Consider the following 13,696-nt stretch of genomic DNA (forward strand, 5'->3'; position numbering starts at 1 on the left):
AGTGATTGTCATTTTCAAGTAGCATAAGTTTACCATTTAAATTACATGAAATAACAGTATACAAGGATCAAATATCTACACACGATTTAGTTACACAAGAATTGCAGAAATAATCTAATATATAAGTAACTATATAACTTGCTATGGGGTGAATTTTTAAATCCTTATGAAATGCGCAAAATACAGCAATACGACGCACTCAATAACCCCCCAGGGTTGAAAAAGTATTCCTAGTTTAACCATCCCATTTGAATACAATACTGACACCATGTGGTAAAATGGAAGATTACAGTCCTTTATGAAGACTCATGCAAAATAAAGATCAGGTAAATATTTTGACACTGAAAAGCATATTGTGTAAACATGTTTGTTTCATTTATTGCATTCCCATACAAATCTACTTGTTTTCTCCAAAGAAGAACTTAAGATAATATAACAAAGACGTCTTTTGGCAGATGATATAACCAGAAGCATTAGGAGCCCTCTAAAAGTGTTGACATAAGCCCTTTGCTGGAGTGGATAGCATGTAGTGGCAAACAACTAGCCCTAATAAACAGTTTGACATTTATTAGAAAAACAAACAAAAAGCATTTTACACATTTTAAACATTTTTGAATCAGCTGTATCATACAATATGTACAAAGCCATTTTCTGCTGTTCTGACTCATTCTCGTATAAAGTTTTCTGTGAAGAGCGTCACAGCTTAAAATGGATTCTTTATACAACTTAAAATAATTCAGTGCCTCATGCTAGGGTACAGAAAAGGTTACAGGAACGTATCTGTAGTCCAGAAACAGGTGCATGTTCCTCTGAACCATTGTAAATTCTACAGGTAAAAACAGTCATCAAATTATAAATCACATACAGACTTTTCCTTATTCTGCTCTTTGCATGACCATTTCAGAGTGTGTAACATTTATGCAATAATAACAGGTGACAACATTAATCTCCAAATATCCAAAGAATGTTCACACCCGATAGCCCCAAATTGACTCTCCTATAGGGAAAAATAAAACAATTTAAGATTAATGGGTTTTCTTATTATCTTGTAAATCAAAGTGACTGTTAAGCTTAGACTACTAAAGTCTGATTACTGACAGAACAACTTTTGCCAGGACTCACCCCAGCATGCCAGACTCCTTGGTTTTAATGATGAAAAGGAACATAAGGACTGTGTGAAACAGGTTATTTCTGCCCTGTGAACAGTGCCAAGCCAAAAATGAGTCATGGGAGTGAAGAATCTATATGGCTGTAATTCACACTCGTATGAAACGCACTGTACCTTAGGCAGGCTGTAGATATGTCCCTGATAGATGAGTTGATAGTGAGGGGGATTGGTACTGCTTTGGTAGATGCAAAAGAGGTTCTCATTGGAAAGATCTATTTAAGAACACACATACAGAAACGCATGAGTCTTGGGCTAAAGGAAAACATGGGTTTGGAAATAATGTAGTACTCTACATAGCATGTTGTACTGCACTGTACTGTTCATAGCATTACCTGGCTTGTGTGGTGTCTGGATAAAATGCTGAGATGTGAAAGTTTTCCCATCTGGGTACTTTGGGTGGGGTGGAAGCCTGGAGTCCAGGTAGGTACATAGAATATGCATGAGAATCTGCAATAACAAAAACAAAGTCATGTTCTGCTCTGCTCCACTAAGAAGCTCAATCAGATGAGTGAGGGTTTGCATAACCGCAAAACACACCAATGTAAACAATCCTCATGATTCTACAACTCCTCCTGCATAACGCACGCAGTTTGCGTCCAATAAGACTAAAGTAACGAACGTCCTGCCTCCTTAACGGGGGCGTGAAACTCACGGCAGAGTCAGTGGGCAGGTCGGTGTCCCACTTTCTGTTCTTCAGGTTCCCCCCCCCATTCCAGCGGAAGGAGCTCATGCACCCGCTGTGGGCCAGTTCTGGAGAGGAACGGCACCAACAGAACCCTCACGTCACTGTTTACAGACCAGCATTCAGCGTTTAGACGGACGAGCAAGCCGAAAGAGAGGTGGTGCGAGCTAATCACCCTTGATTCTCTCTACCAGGTACTCTTGGTTAGGGGTGATGTCCAGGTACTGCACTATGGCTCCGAGGGTGGGGATGACGGAGGCCTTGACTACGGAAGCCTGTTTAAGACTGGTGATGCTAGCCTCTGGAAACACAGGAAGAGATGAGCAGTGCTGCGCGGTTCTCAGCAAAGACAAAAATCACAAAGTAAATATACTTCAAATCTGAGCGTATCGTTGAGTGTTACCTCCGATCTGGAGCTCTGAGCAGCCCATTCTCCTGAGTTGGCTGTTGATGGTATCCATCTCTTTGACCAGGTGAACCAGAATGGTGTCGTTTATCCACTGCATGTGAGAGAAGAGTCCCAATTATTAAATTTACATCAAAATGTTCTCCATTTGGAAGGAAAAGCTAAAGTTGTTTGTTACTAAGCACAAGGAACCCATACCAAATAAAATAATGATGAGTTAACACAATTCCTGCCTTAATTCAGCTTTTTAAAGTTATACTTATATGGTGAAACGTACTGAAATGAAGGCATTTTTCCTAGTTTTAAGAAACGTCATGCATATTAAAATATATAAAGAATGTATTTGACTAAGAGTTGTGGATATTTGGAAAGCAAACTCACATTTCTTAGTTTGGCAGTCCAGCTGTCAATGCTGTCAGTCACAACACGACTAGTTGTAACACGTGCCCACACCTGAGAAACCAGACCACAACTGTAACACAAACACTGCTGTAAACCAGTAGAGTTACACTGACTGCCTTGAAAGACTACACAAAGTCGTAGGCTATGCTGACTTTAAGCTAGGCGGGTACACCAGGCTTTGTGTTTTTAAGTTCCAGTATACACGTGGCTGCAAAACTCTCGCCGTGCCTCCTCTGCTGCTTGCTTGGAGCCCAGCTCGGTCTCGTCTTTGTGGGCAGAGGGAGCTTGGGAACGACAGGCCGGCTGGTACTGGAACTTGCGCAGGCTCTGGGCGTAGTCCCCCACAGAACGGTTATAGTTCCAGAACGTCGGACTGTGAGACGGAGACGCCGACTCGGGACTCCCTGAAGAGTCGAACGCAACGAGCTCAAGAATGGCGGCATGACGTCAGACTGTTAAGAAAGCAATTCGTTAATGACGGTAGGCTGGACTTCGTGGTGGAACGTTACCCAGCTGACTACGGTGACTCTTCTCCTCCTCGGAGCGTAGGAACTTCTCCAGGGACTTGAGGTCGTCCATGTAGTCTTCCTTCCCTCCTGGAGAGCTAAAGACCGAAGGAGAGGTGCGGTACCGTGCACGCAGGCTGGTGCCCTCCACCGGGCCCAGGCTGCTGGGGTAGGGCGAGGAGCTGGTAGACGGACTGTAGCTCAACACCTGAAGACGAGGGCATCAGTGATGTTTCACCAGCAATATACGTGAAGGACAATTAGAGAAGTCGACAGGAGCCGAGCACACGCACCTTGCCAAAGGCCACAGGTGGGGAAAAAGCCGCCCCACTGCCCGGTGAGGACGGGCCGCTCAGAGGTGGGCTGAACCCAGACACGCAGCTGGGGGAGAACTTGGGGCTGGTGCTGGGGGGCCGTGCAGGACTGAAGCTCAGCACATTCTGGCCCTGCAGGGGAGAGGACTGGGGAGACACAGGAGTCTCCTTCTTTTCAGGTTTCAAAGGCGGTGAGGCCTGAATCCCTGTAGATGTGACATGAATGGTTCAAGTATCTACAGCTCACGGGGAACTCTTAAAATGCAAAAAGGTCAAAGGTTGTAATCACCAGAGTTGCGAAGGCCAAGAAGTCGATATTGTTCTGGGGTGATGGCAACGGTTGAAGGGGCCATGGTGTATTTGAAGTATTTCCAAAAATCAAAGACTGCATTGAGGCTGAACAAAGTGGCCAGTACCAGTTCTGTTCCCACAAAAAAATAATAAATCCCAAAACAAAACATATAAGAAGCCCACAGGTCACTTGTCAAAACTAACAAACACAAACAGCCTTACCACATACTTACCAATGTACCAGATCGGCCAGTAAGTTATGTTGTAATATCTACTTAGCAGCTTTCCTGACCTGAAACACATTTTTAACACATTACTAAAACACAGCACATTGCATTATTACAAACTTCTATGAAACATTCCTAACATCTCTTACATTTCTGTGTAAATCATCCCAGCAAGAGAAACATTCAGAACTGCCCAGGCAAGGACAACCTGGCGCTCCTCTTCCTCCCTCCTCATCCTCATGGTCTTCTCGATGAGAGAGGACATGCCTTCTTTATTCGGAGTCATGTCCACAACGCGTTATACTGCCTGGGGGCATTAAAACATTTTAATAAAGAATTTTTAAAAATGCTTATACATTTACATTATAGCTAATTGTGACAGCGAAACTTGATAGCTAGAAAAGAAAAACAGGAGAGTCTGACGTTAGTTATCTGGGCTTAAACCAGCACGTTGCTCCCTAGATAGCCTACCGTCCTGCAAGGACAACAACGAGAAGTTACCGAAGTTTAACCTCGTTTATTTAAGTATTAAAAACACAAAGCAAAGACATACAAAGACGCAGTTCTGTGGACTGTTCCAAGAGACGTCTAAAGTGGCATAAAGAACAGGGAACATACATCTGCACTATCATTAAACTCAGGCGGCAAACGGAGCAACACGGAAAAAAGCAGCAGCGCGAGTCGCCGGAAGTACTTCTTTTATCAAAATAAATGTCTTCACGTCTCTCTCATTTTAATTTTTATTGAACTAAATAACTCTATTGTGGTCTGTATAGACAACAAATAGATAAATTAACACAATTCCTTAGTTGTGTTTGCATTTTTTCAACTCATCGGCTACCTCTTTGCAATATTTATTTTTTCTATGAATTAAATACCGCATTTTGACTCTATACAAATTAATTAGTTCCTTCAGAATAGTGTTACAAAAGTTCACATCTAGGACATACATCCCACATTTACGCACATACTTCACTGGCTTATCAACAACTAGATTTTATGCTTCAAAGTAATGCTCCCCTTTGCCACCGCAACCTCCTTCAAACTTCAACTTGGCTTCTAAAATTAAAACAGCACAACTTATTGTGTGAATAACCCTGTATACTATAATTGTGTCTTTTCTACCTAAGGCCTCCTTGCTAATGGAATTGTCAGAGATCATTGTATTAAATGCTAATCCTATTGCAACTTCTTAAAGCAACATTTGATCTTATCCTAATTGTATTCTAGTATCTTTATTACTTTCTCTTATGTAGGTTTTGGGGTTTTCACCCTTATTTTTGTGTGCATGATTAGTGAAAAAAAGCTAAATACATAAGTTATTCATAAATAGCTTTATGAATAAAAAAAGTTTAATAGTAATGTTAAAAGCAAGAAGCAATACATTTTACAAGCATTTAGAAGCATTTGACACATTTTCTGTGGCAGCTGGAGTATCCTGACTATTTTTGATCATTACATTTACCCTTTCCATCCTGATGAACAGTAGTTGACTAAGTAATGAAACCAATGTCCATATCCTTGGTCTGGTCTGTTGAAATCACTAAATATCTTTTAGGCCGTCAAGTGTTATTTGCTCTCGTTGGATGGATTTAGCTGAATCCCATCCATGGCCTTCTTTGCCTGGGCTGTTAAAAGTAATAGAGACGCACCTGGCCAGTTCTGGGACGCTTTGGTCTGTAGGTGAACTGGTCATAAGACGGTTTGGCAAATGGGTGTGGCTGAAATGTATTGTCATGGATCCTGTATGATCTCTGGGCTGCAGCTTGGACATGGCGCACATCTGTCCCTCCAAGGCGTCTTTGCATCACGGATGGATAGTGACCTGATAATAAGCTTGCAAAGCTTTCTCCATATTTGACATAAAGCTTAACATCTGGGTTCTTCACTGGAATCTCAGCCAGGCCCTGGTTTGCCACTAACATCTTGTTGGGCATAATAACCGGCACCCTGGCAGAGGTCATTTGGATCATGGGGAATTTGGTTGTCTGGGTGTTTTTTGCCATGTGCTGGACTTTCTCCATTTGTTTTATACCTCCAGCAATGGTAGGAAAGCGGGAATGGCCTTCTGTGGGTTTTTCAAAAAGTTGTTATATGAACCACGTCTCATGTTGGCATCTAAAAGAACAAAGAATTTGAGAACATTAGATAATTTGAGCACAGAAGCAAAGGACCCTTAAAGCTATGACTACAGCAAATTATTGAACATGTTTTCAAAATATTTACCTGTTCTTTACTTTTCCTATCCGAAGTACCTGTATGACCTTAACCAGCCGTTTAATTTTGTGTTTAGCAAGATTAACGAGTCGGCACGAAATATTCAATGAAATGACAAAATAAGTAAACGAGTAAAGCTAGATAAGTATTGTAGAGCGATATTCCGTCGTGAACGTCAAGCGCAAAATGATAAAGATCTTCCACAAAGATTTTAATCAAAGACGCACATTGCATCACAGTTGTATTGTTACGGAATTAGACCTATACAGTATTATACATATACCTGATCGTCCAATCAGCAACCGTCTCAAAGTGTGATGTGCTTTTATAGGGCATGCTATACCACGCTTAATAGGCAGTACCAGAAATAATGTGATCTCCTCCACCCTCTAAATATCTGTTACTTCAAATTGCTTGTTCACAATAAGATCATAAACTGAATTTTAAGAAATGATCACATGCAAGTATTATACTTGCAAAAATAAATAAAATAGCAAATTTAATTTGATCGCATTTCTTTTTACAACAATCGCCGTTAGGTGGTTCAGACTTTTACGTTGAATAATGACCTAGGTCGTCATATCGTCCACGTGATCCTCAGAAAAACCACCCGCAAGCTTGTTCACCTTCCGTCATGAAATTAAGGTGAATATCTGCGACCCGTCGAATCGGTTTTCGTGACACGTGCAGAAATATTTCAGATACACAAGTAAATTTAATATTGCTTTTAATCGCTGTACTCCACAATAAATAGTTATTCACAGCATGTAGCAGTCACTAACACCCACAACGTTTCTGATAGTCTGAGCTAACCAACTAGCGTGTGAAAACACAGCCGTACATGTTTATAAACAATAAGAACAAAATAGCTGGATAGATAATTAAAGGTTTTAAAAACTAACACCGTTCGTAAAATGTGAATGTACAAATGCATTATGAATACCAACGTTATAATGTTGTTCCTCTTGGTTTTGTTTTCATTTTTGGAATAACATTGAATTAGTATCTAGGCAAAGGAAAGATGACCAACCCACTGAGGGGAGAAGTTATCAGATTGTACAAGAATGTAAGAAAAATGTTATATAATCCTGTTTGGTTTTTGCTGTTTTCCTTTTGCAATACATTAAAACCGATAAAATGTACTATATTTTAACGTTAACAGATTTCTATATGTGGTTTATTTTTTGTCATTTGTTCTCATCTAAAAGCTTCTCTACCTTGGAAGAGAATACCCCAAAGGAGCTGTGTACTTCAGAGAGCGCTTAAAAACAGCTTTCATGAAGAACAAAGATGTCAGCGACCCTGAGAAGATCAGAAAGCTGGTTGATCGAGGAGACTTTGTAATTAAGGAGCTGGAGGCCATGTATTTCCTTAGAAAATACAGAGCCATGAAGAAACGATATTATGACCCAGAACACTAATGCATTTGCTTCTCATCCACCAAATGGGATTAAGTTCAATAACAAAAACACAAACTCTAATTAATATACTTTATTTAGAAATCAGGAGTATTTGAAGAGCGGCTACTGAATTAATGGATGGAGTGGGTTTGTTTTTTTGGCCATTTTAAAGAGAAAGTCATGGTGTTTTATTTGATGTCCCAGTGTCACAGCTTTTAATTAATATAATGTGTTCAATAATCCTTTTACATACGGTGCTCCAGTAGCTATATATGACGGTGCTCAGGTCTAGGATAGATAAAATCCTTGGTAAAACAAGACTCACAACATACAAATTATCCATATAATTTGTTTATGTTTATATAATTTATGTACATTGCACATCACTGTAAAAACAAATATGTTGTTTTACCCAAGTTAAGACTTTTCCAATTTCTTGTAAAAACTATCCTATGTTTATAATTTATAATGGTGGAGAGCAGGAAGTACAGAAATAATGGTGTTTTTAAGAATATATCTTTCCTGGGAAGTGTATTTTAAAATACTTTACCCTAACTATCAGTTAAAAGGCTAAAAGGTGGAAACGATGATTGTTTATTATACAAATTTAAGATGTATTCACTGTAAAAACAAAACAGCATTCTATGCAAGCGTTCTGTGGCACTGATATTTTGTGATGTCTAGCTCGACATCACAAAATGCAAGGTTGGTGTTACCAGATTTCTTCTGTTTCTTCCCAGCCAGGTCAATTTGGTCTGTGTTTCTCGTTGCCTGGAAGTAAAGCTATAAATTAATATGCAAACAATGTGACACAGGTAAAGATCAAATGCAAACCTTGCTCCCACCTTCTGCTTCAGTGTTTTGTAGACCTTGTAGCATGTTAAATCCTCCTTCACTACTGTCAGTCCTGGTTGCAGTTTTTGAGGACTGCCCCCTGTGAAGGTAGAATACATGGGGGGGGGACACATGATCTATGTGTATTCTATGTATTTTTCACTGATGTGGTAAATGTTGTTTATTTCTTACCAGAAAACAAACTCACTGCCAGCCCCACAACTATAACAACTAAAGTCCCCACAGGGCAGACATACAGGTAGGAGAGGGAGTACCAGTTATCAGCCAGCCAAGGTCTGTAAACAGCAGACAAACATGAATTCATTCTGACACAATTGACTCATATCAAATCTTTAGGAATAATTTCTACCTGTCCTGGGATATGTCCTGCTGGGCTGAGGTGATGTGGCTTGCCGGAGTAGAGTATATACTCCAGTTCATCAATGCAGTCTCAGCCATGGTGAAGTTACATCCATGTGTTTCCAGTGCAAGAGGTCTTGTGCTTGAAGGCAGGGGTCTGTAAACCTGGGCCCCAATACATACCCAGAGTGACATGGCTAGTCCACTGACCAGCCCAGCTAAGCCTCCCTGCAATACATATCAATGTTAGACTCTTAACAATAATAAATGATGCAACTCTACCAGGTGATTTTATATGCTACTGCTTCCCTACAAAGCATCTAGAACTATTCAAGATTTCTCATGTCTTCCCATTCTCTGATCTGTAATCATAAAAGACGAACCCTGGTTTCTGAACATCAAAGGGCCCCACCCTACAATATCTCCAATGGTGGTTCAGAAATACAGAACCTTGACCTAAGGACACCTGGCATGTCCAAGCTTAATACGATCTAATGGGATGTAGCCACAAGAAAACGTCTTGCTTTCCTTTGTGTTCTTTTCATCAATGTGCAAATGAGCTTCACTGAACTTCTGGCATTGCTTATACTCTTGTTCTTTTGTTCTTTGAAATGTTTCTCTTGGACTTGCATGTGTGTTTACAAGAGTTGAAATAAACAAGTTTATACGTATTTTCAGATTCTCTGTGCCTACTGTCATTTGCACCATTTTGAAAGTTCTAAGTTCTAAAGACTTTACACTGACTTTTGAATTCGCTGAGGGGAACACGATGCCTAAGAAGTAAAGGCCCAGCAGAGGTCCACCAATGGTCCCGATGATGCTGATGGCCGCCTATGAAAGAACTCAAATATTACATCACAACATAAGCAAATTCAACTGTAGCAAACAAATCACAAGTTCATGATTAAAGTACATTTCTATCTTTTTATAAGCAATATGGTATATTATATATTATTGTATTATATTATGTTATATTATAATATACTATATTGCACTATATTATACCATATACATATTATATATCTGTATAACCCCCTCTTCCTTTTGTTTCTGTCCCCCTTTACACCCCCCCTTTTCTTCTCCCTTTATACCCCCCTCCCCCCATTTAAAATGTGCTAAATTTATATATGTTTTTATGATTGAATAAACAATAAACAATAAAGTATCAATAGTCCTCCGAAGAGGGGGGGTGGTGGTGGGGGAAAAAAAAAAAAAAAAAGAAAGAAGGCAGACATCCGAAGAAGGAAAGACCAACATACCAAAGCACTACTCAGGTGACTCAGATGAGTCCCTAATGAATAAAGGTTTACCTGTAGTAATCCTCCCATCAAAGACGCAAGGCCAGCCATTCCAATGCACACTGCCCCATAGAAAATACCTGTGACATTAGACATGGAGCCATTGTATAAATAATGCTCTATCTACAACACTGTCCACGTCAGGTTAATAAGAAAAAAACAACTTTATTCTCACTCACTCAGTCCTTTCGATGCCCAGGACAGTTGTTGCTCGGAAAAGCTAAAGTATGGACTTATAAGATCCGTAACGGTCACTGCTGCTAATGCATTCACGCTGGACGATACTGTGCTGTAGCAGGCAACAGAAACACATGGCACATGGATAAACTTGTGCTTTTGTGGATACAACTCTCAGTGACCACAGTGTGGGCAGGTACACTATGGGCTCAAAGAACTCAGACCTTAACGTGCCACTGTACGCTGCTGCCACAAACAGTCCAGGAACACCTGGATAGTCTCTCAAGATATCCAGCACAAGGTAAGGCATGAGCTTCAAATAACACAGACAGTTGTAAAATAAAAAAAATTGGTTAATTGTGTTATATTGTCTTTGGCCATATCAAAGTACATATGAATGATTAATATTTATTTTCATTGTTATACTTCTGTTTCTTTTTTAGATTTCTTACCTGGTCTCGAGCAGTCACACCTTTTGCTGTCCATGGATCACAGTTCTTATAAACAGAGTACAAACACAGTCCGCAAAATACTGAACACAGATTGATGATCCATAGAGACACCAAGTTCATATACAGTGACCTAGAAAGAAACACAAGCCCTGATCATTCTTAGTGTACGTTATATATTGAGATGGCTGAACTCGGAAGTCACTTGATGCATAATAAGTGCACTGTGGGATTTGCTGCTCACATTTTTGCATGAAACAGGGACTTGCAGGACACATATCTCTGCACCTGAGCTTGGTTAATACCATAAGTACTGGTCCAAAGGAATGTACCTCCAATTATGACGGTCCAGAATGTATGCCTCCTCAGTGGATCAGGGTCAAAGCTGAGGGGCAAAGGTTAAAAAAAGACAAAGGCTAAAATTTTGGAATGTTCTACAGTGTTCCAGGACCCGCCCACCATATTGAAACTCACTCCCATAGGTTGAGCCGGCCTCCCTGGGCAGAATCGCTAATGATTACGGAGACCCCACCCTGTAGCAGCACAGACTGGATGATGACAGCCAGGAACCCAGCCACCATAATGACCACCTGGAATACGTCAGTCCAGACTACTGCTTTTAGTCCCCCCTGCCATATAACGGAGCAGTTTGACATAACTAAGTGCTGTACTGTAGGGATGCTTTAATTAGGGTTTAATCATGGACACTTTTTATGGATTGTATTTTTAAAATTTATGTTAGCAGGATTTTATGCATTGCTTTAGAAATGTAATCACAAAGTAGGTCAGACCCTAGAGAGTGCCTTGTGAAACAACTTAAGTGAACTTACCAAGGTGCAATAGAATGTACAGACCGCTCCAGTTGAGATTACAGCTCCCCACAGATGTATGCCAGTGACTAGTGCACGAAGGTGGAGGAGACATGTTTATTTGACCTTTGTTAACCGTAGCTTTTTGAGTGCACTAGGTACACACTTTACACACAATGTCATGATTATTCATCACTGGGAAGTTTAGTAACAAAATCTTTTTTTATTCTTTTAGCAACAACCATCCGCCAAATGTGACCAACATAACAGTGCTACTTGGACACATTTTATTTTAATCACTGAAGAGTAGCTCTCATTGTTTTTCGAGGATGTTCAAACATTCAATTGGTGGATAAAGGCCTCATGTGAAGCACACTTCAACCTGACCTCATGCCAAGTTTCCAAGTTCTTGCGTCTTAAAGAACTGCAGTGTGTATACCTATGATATTTGCACTGGCCATGCCATTTTATTGCCATGAATGTGAATATTAGGGATCTTTTTATATCTTAAATTTAATGATATTAAAATTCATATATTTTATGGTTAGTGGTTCTTTCATTTTTATTATAACAACATTGGTCTGATAGAGTAACACAATTTCAGCCCTCTAATGTCCTGTACATTTTGGAGTATTGACAATAAAGCTGGCTGTGACTTAAAGCAGGGATTGATATAACATATAGTACATTTAATGTAAGACACATACACAGGTATACACATAGGTGTGTGATGTCATGTTAAGAAACCTCACCTTGATTTAAAGCCAAAGCTGGTGCGTAGATAACCAGACCAGTGTACAGGAGCTACAGAATGAGAGGGAAAATTTTCAGACAAAGATAATTTCCCAGTTTGGTCCGAATATTTGCAGTGAAATAGAGACGGTTGTCACAGTCAGCACTCACTGTCTGAATTATGAACAGCGCTGCCCCAAACAGTTTAAGTGATTTGTCAAACCGCATCTCCAGGTACTATAGGGATACACAATCCAAAACACAAGACAACATTTTGCAGCCAATTAACAAGCGAGTAGTAAATCTACTGGTTGAGCACAAGTACCTAAGGAATGATATAATTACGGTAGTTCACTTTGGTGTATGCTGGTGAGATAAGCAGTAGGCTTACAAAAGATATGTGAAAAGTGTTTATATTTTTAAAGGAATATACATACAATGTGACAGCCAGTCCCAACTTACAGGAAAAGGCTTTGAAAAGGTATGCTTTAAATTTCAAGATTAAAATGTCATGTTTAAGGAAAGGAACCTTAGGAAGTTTTCAATATTGATGGTATCAAAATCTCAGAACATTCTATACATTCTGACTCTAAATTAAAACGAAAGATTTTAATTCCAGTCTTTGCTGTGGCACTGTCCTGAATCACAGAAGGTTCGATATATTGAGCACATGCTTTATATAAATATATTCAACTGCTTTATGCAAGTACTTCACCTGATAGGTGCTGGTTAAGCCCAGTCTGTAGAAGATGGGGAGGAAGAGTTCAGAGCCGATTACCACCATCAGGATGTATGACAGGCAGGTGAGGATAAAGATGGCCCCATAGAAGTAAACCTCTACTGGGGTGCCCAGCACCGTGATGGCTGACATGAAGCTGGCGGTCAGAGATAGAGCCACCGGCACTGCCGTCATGCTCCGACCACCCACCAGAAAGTCCGTGGAGCTGTGTTGACCCCCCTGGGCAAAGGCGTAATATACCCCAATACCTGCTGAAACGACCAGCATAGAAGCAAAAACCACATAGTCCCACAAAGTAAAGGAGGCTACAGCTGCCAGCTTCTCCATTGCCTCTTATCAGTAAAAGTGTTAAAAGGACTTAAATTGAACTTTTTCTAACCATGAGTCAGTCAGTATGTAAAGCTGATAACATTTAGGCAGTTGAAATCATAACTAAGTTAAAGTTTGTCTCCTCCAGGAGAGGGACCTCTGAGGACCTCTTTGTATTACTGAGAGTCAGAAATGTCCCCAGCAGGTAAGATAGCTCTTCACCAGCTCAAGAGCTGTAATTGTTCTCTGGACTGTGGAGTAAGCTCACCCTCAACCCTCCCTTTAACCAGTGCTTGACATTCCAATCATATCTCATGGTTTTGAGCAACAAATAATTATGAGTTTCTAGTAAATGTATCAGGTTTAACACTGCTTA

General features: G+C 40.2%; 3 protein-coding genes across 7 annotated transcripts; 1 reads left to right on the top strand and 2 right to left on the bottom strand.

Annotated features, from left to right (window-relative positions):
• Positions 1-353: 353 nt before the first annotated feature.
• tmem209 (transmembrane protein 209) lies at positions 354-4,683 on the bottom strand. Of its 2 annotated transcripts, none has more exons than XM_077004916.1 (15): positions 4,615-4,683; positions 4,146-4,303; positions 4,003-4,061; positions 3,768-3,899; positions 3,458-3,684; positions 3,168-3,372; positions 2,887-3,062; positions 2,638-2,709; positions 2,254-2,350; positions 2,026-2,151; positions 1,821-1,918; positions 1,501-1,615; positions 1,283-1,380; positions 1,123-1,196; positions 354-997 (listed from the first exon to the last, which is right to left on the bottom strand). In XM_077004916.1, exons 2-15 carry the CDS (start codon positions 4,280-4,282, stop codon positions 943-945), a joined length of 1,671 nt encoding a protein of 556 aa, XP_076861031.1. In that variant the 5' UTR covers positions 4,283-4,303; positions 4,615-4,683; the 3' UTR covers positions 354-942. The 2 variants fall into 2 exon arrangements, with proteins under 2 accessions (XP_076861031.1, XP_076861030.1); XM_077004915.1 differs by having other exon boundaries at positions 4,550-4,683.
• Positions 4,684-6,732: 2,049 nt separating this feature from the next.
• On the top strand, positions 6,733-9,478 carry lyrm5a (LYR motif containing 5a). Of its 2 annotated transcripts, none has more exons than XM_077004922.1 (3): positions 6,733-6,858; positions 7,217-7,279; positions 7,422-9,478. In XM_077004922.1, the coding sequence occupies exons 2-3, from the start codon at positions 7,235-7,237 to the stop codon at positions 7,632-7,634; spliced, it is 258 nt and encodes an 85-aa protein (XP_076861037.1). In that variant the 5' UTR covers positions 6,733-6,858; positions 7,217-7,234; the 3' UTR covers positions 7,635-9,478. The 2 variants fall into 2 exon arrangements, with proteins under 2 accessions (XP_076861037.1, XP_076861038.1); XM_077004923.1 differs by having other exon boundaries at positions 6,849-6,922.
• On the bottom strand, positions 8,128-13,482 carry slc5a8 (solute carrier family 5 member 8). 3 transcript variants are annotated; one of them, XM_077004919.1, is made up of 15 exons: positions 12,988-13,482; positions 12,444-12,509; positions 12,293-12,344; positions 11,562-11,629; positions 11,206-11,360; positions 10,976-11,116; positions 10,735-10,864; positions 10,507-10,595; positions 10,285-10,394; positions 10,118-10,185; positions 9,552-9,638; positions 8,818-9,035; positions 8,640-8,743; positions 8,459-8,547; positions 8,128-8,384 (listed from the first exon to the last, which is right to left on the bottom strand). In XM_077004919.1, exons 1-15 carry the CDS (start codon positions 13,336-13,338, stop codon positions 8,256-8,258), a joined length of 1,857 nt encoding a protein of 618 aa, XP_076861034.1. In that variant the 5' UTR covers positions 13,339-13,482; the 3' UTR covers positions 8,128-8,255. The 3 variants fall into 3 exon arrangements, with proteins under 3 accessions (XP_076861034.1, XP_076861035.1, XP_076861033.1); XM_077004920.1 differs by lacking the exon at positions 8,640-8,743; XM_077004918.1 differs by having other exon boundaries at positions 8,128-8,547.
• Positions 13,483-13,696: the final 214 nt, after the last annotated feature.

Source organism: Brachyhypopomus gauderio, chromosome 5 (genome assembly GCF_052324685.1).
Source record: "Brachyhypopomus gauderio isolate BG-103 chromosome 5, BGAUD_0.2, whole genome shotgun sequence".
Taxonomy (NCBI): Eukaryota; Metazoa; Chordata; class Actinopteri; order Gymnotiformes; family Hypopomidae; genus Brachyhypopomus; species Brachyhypopomus gauderio.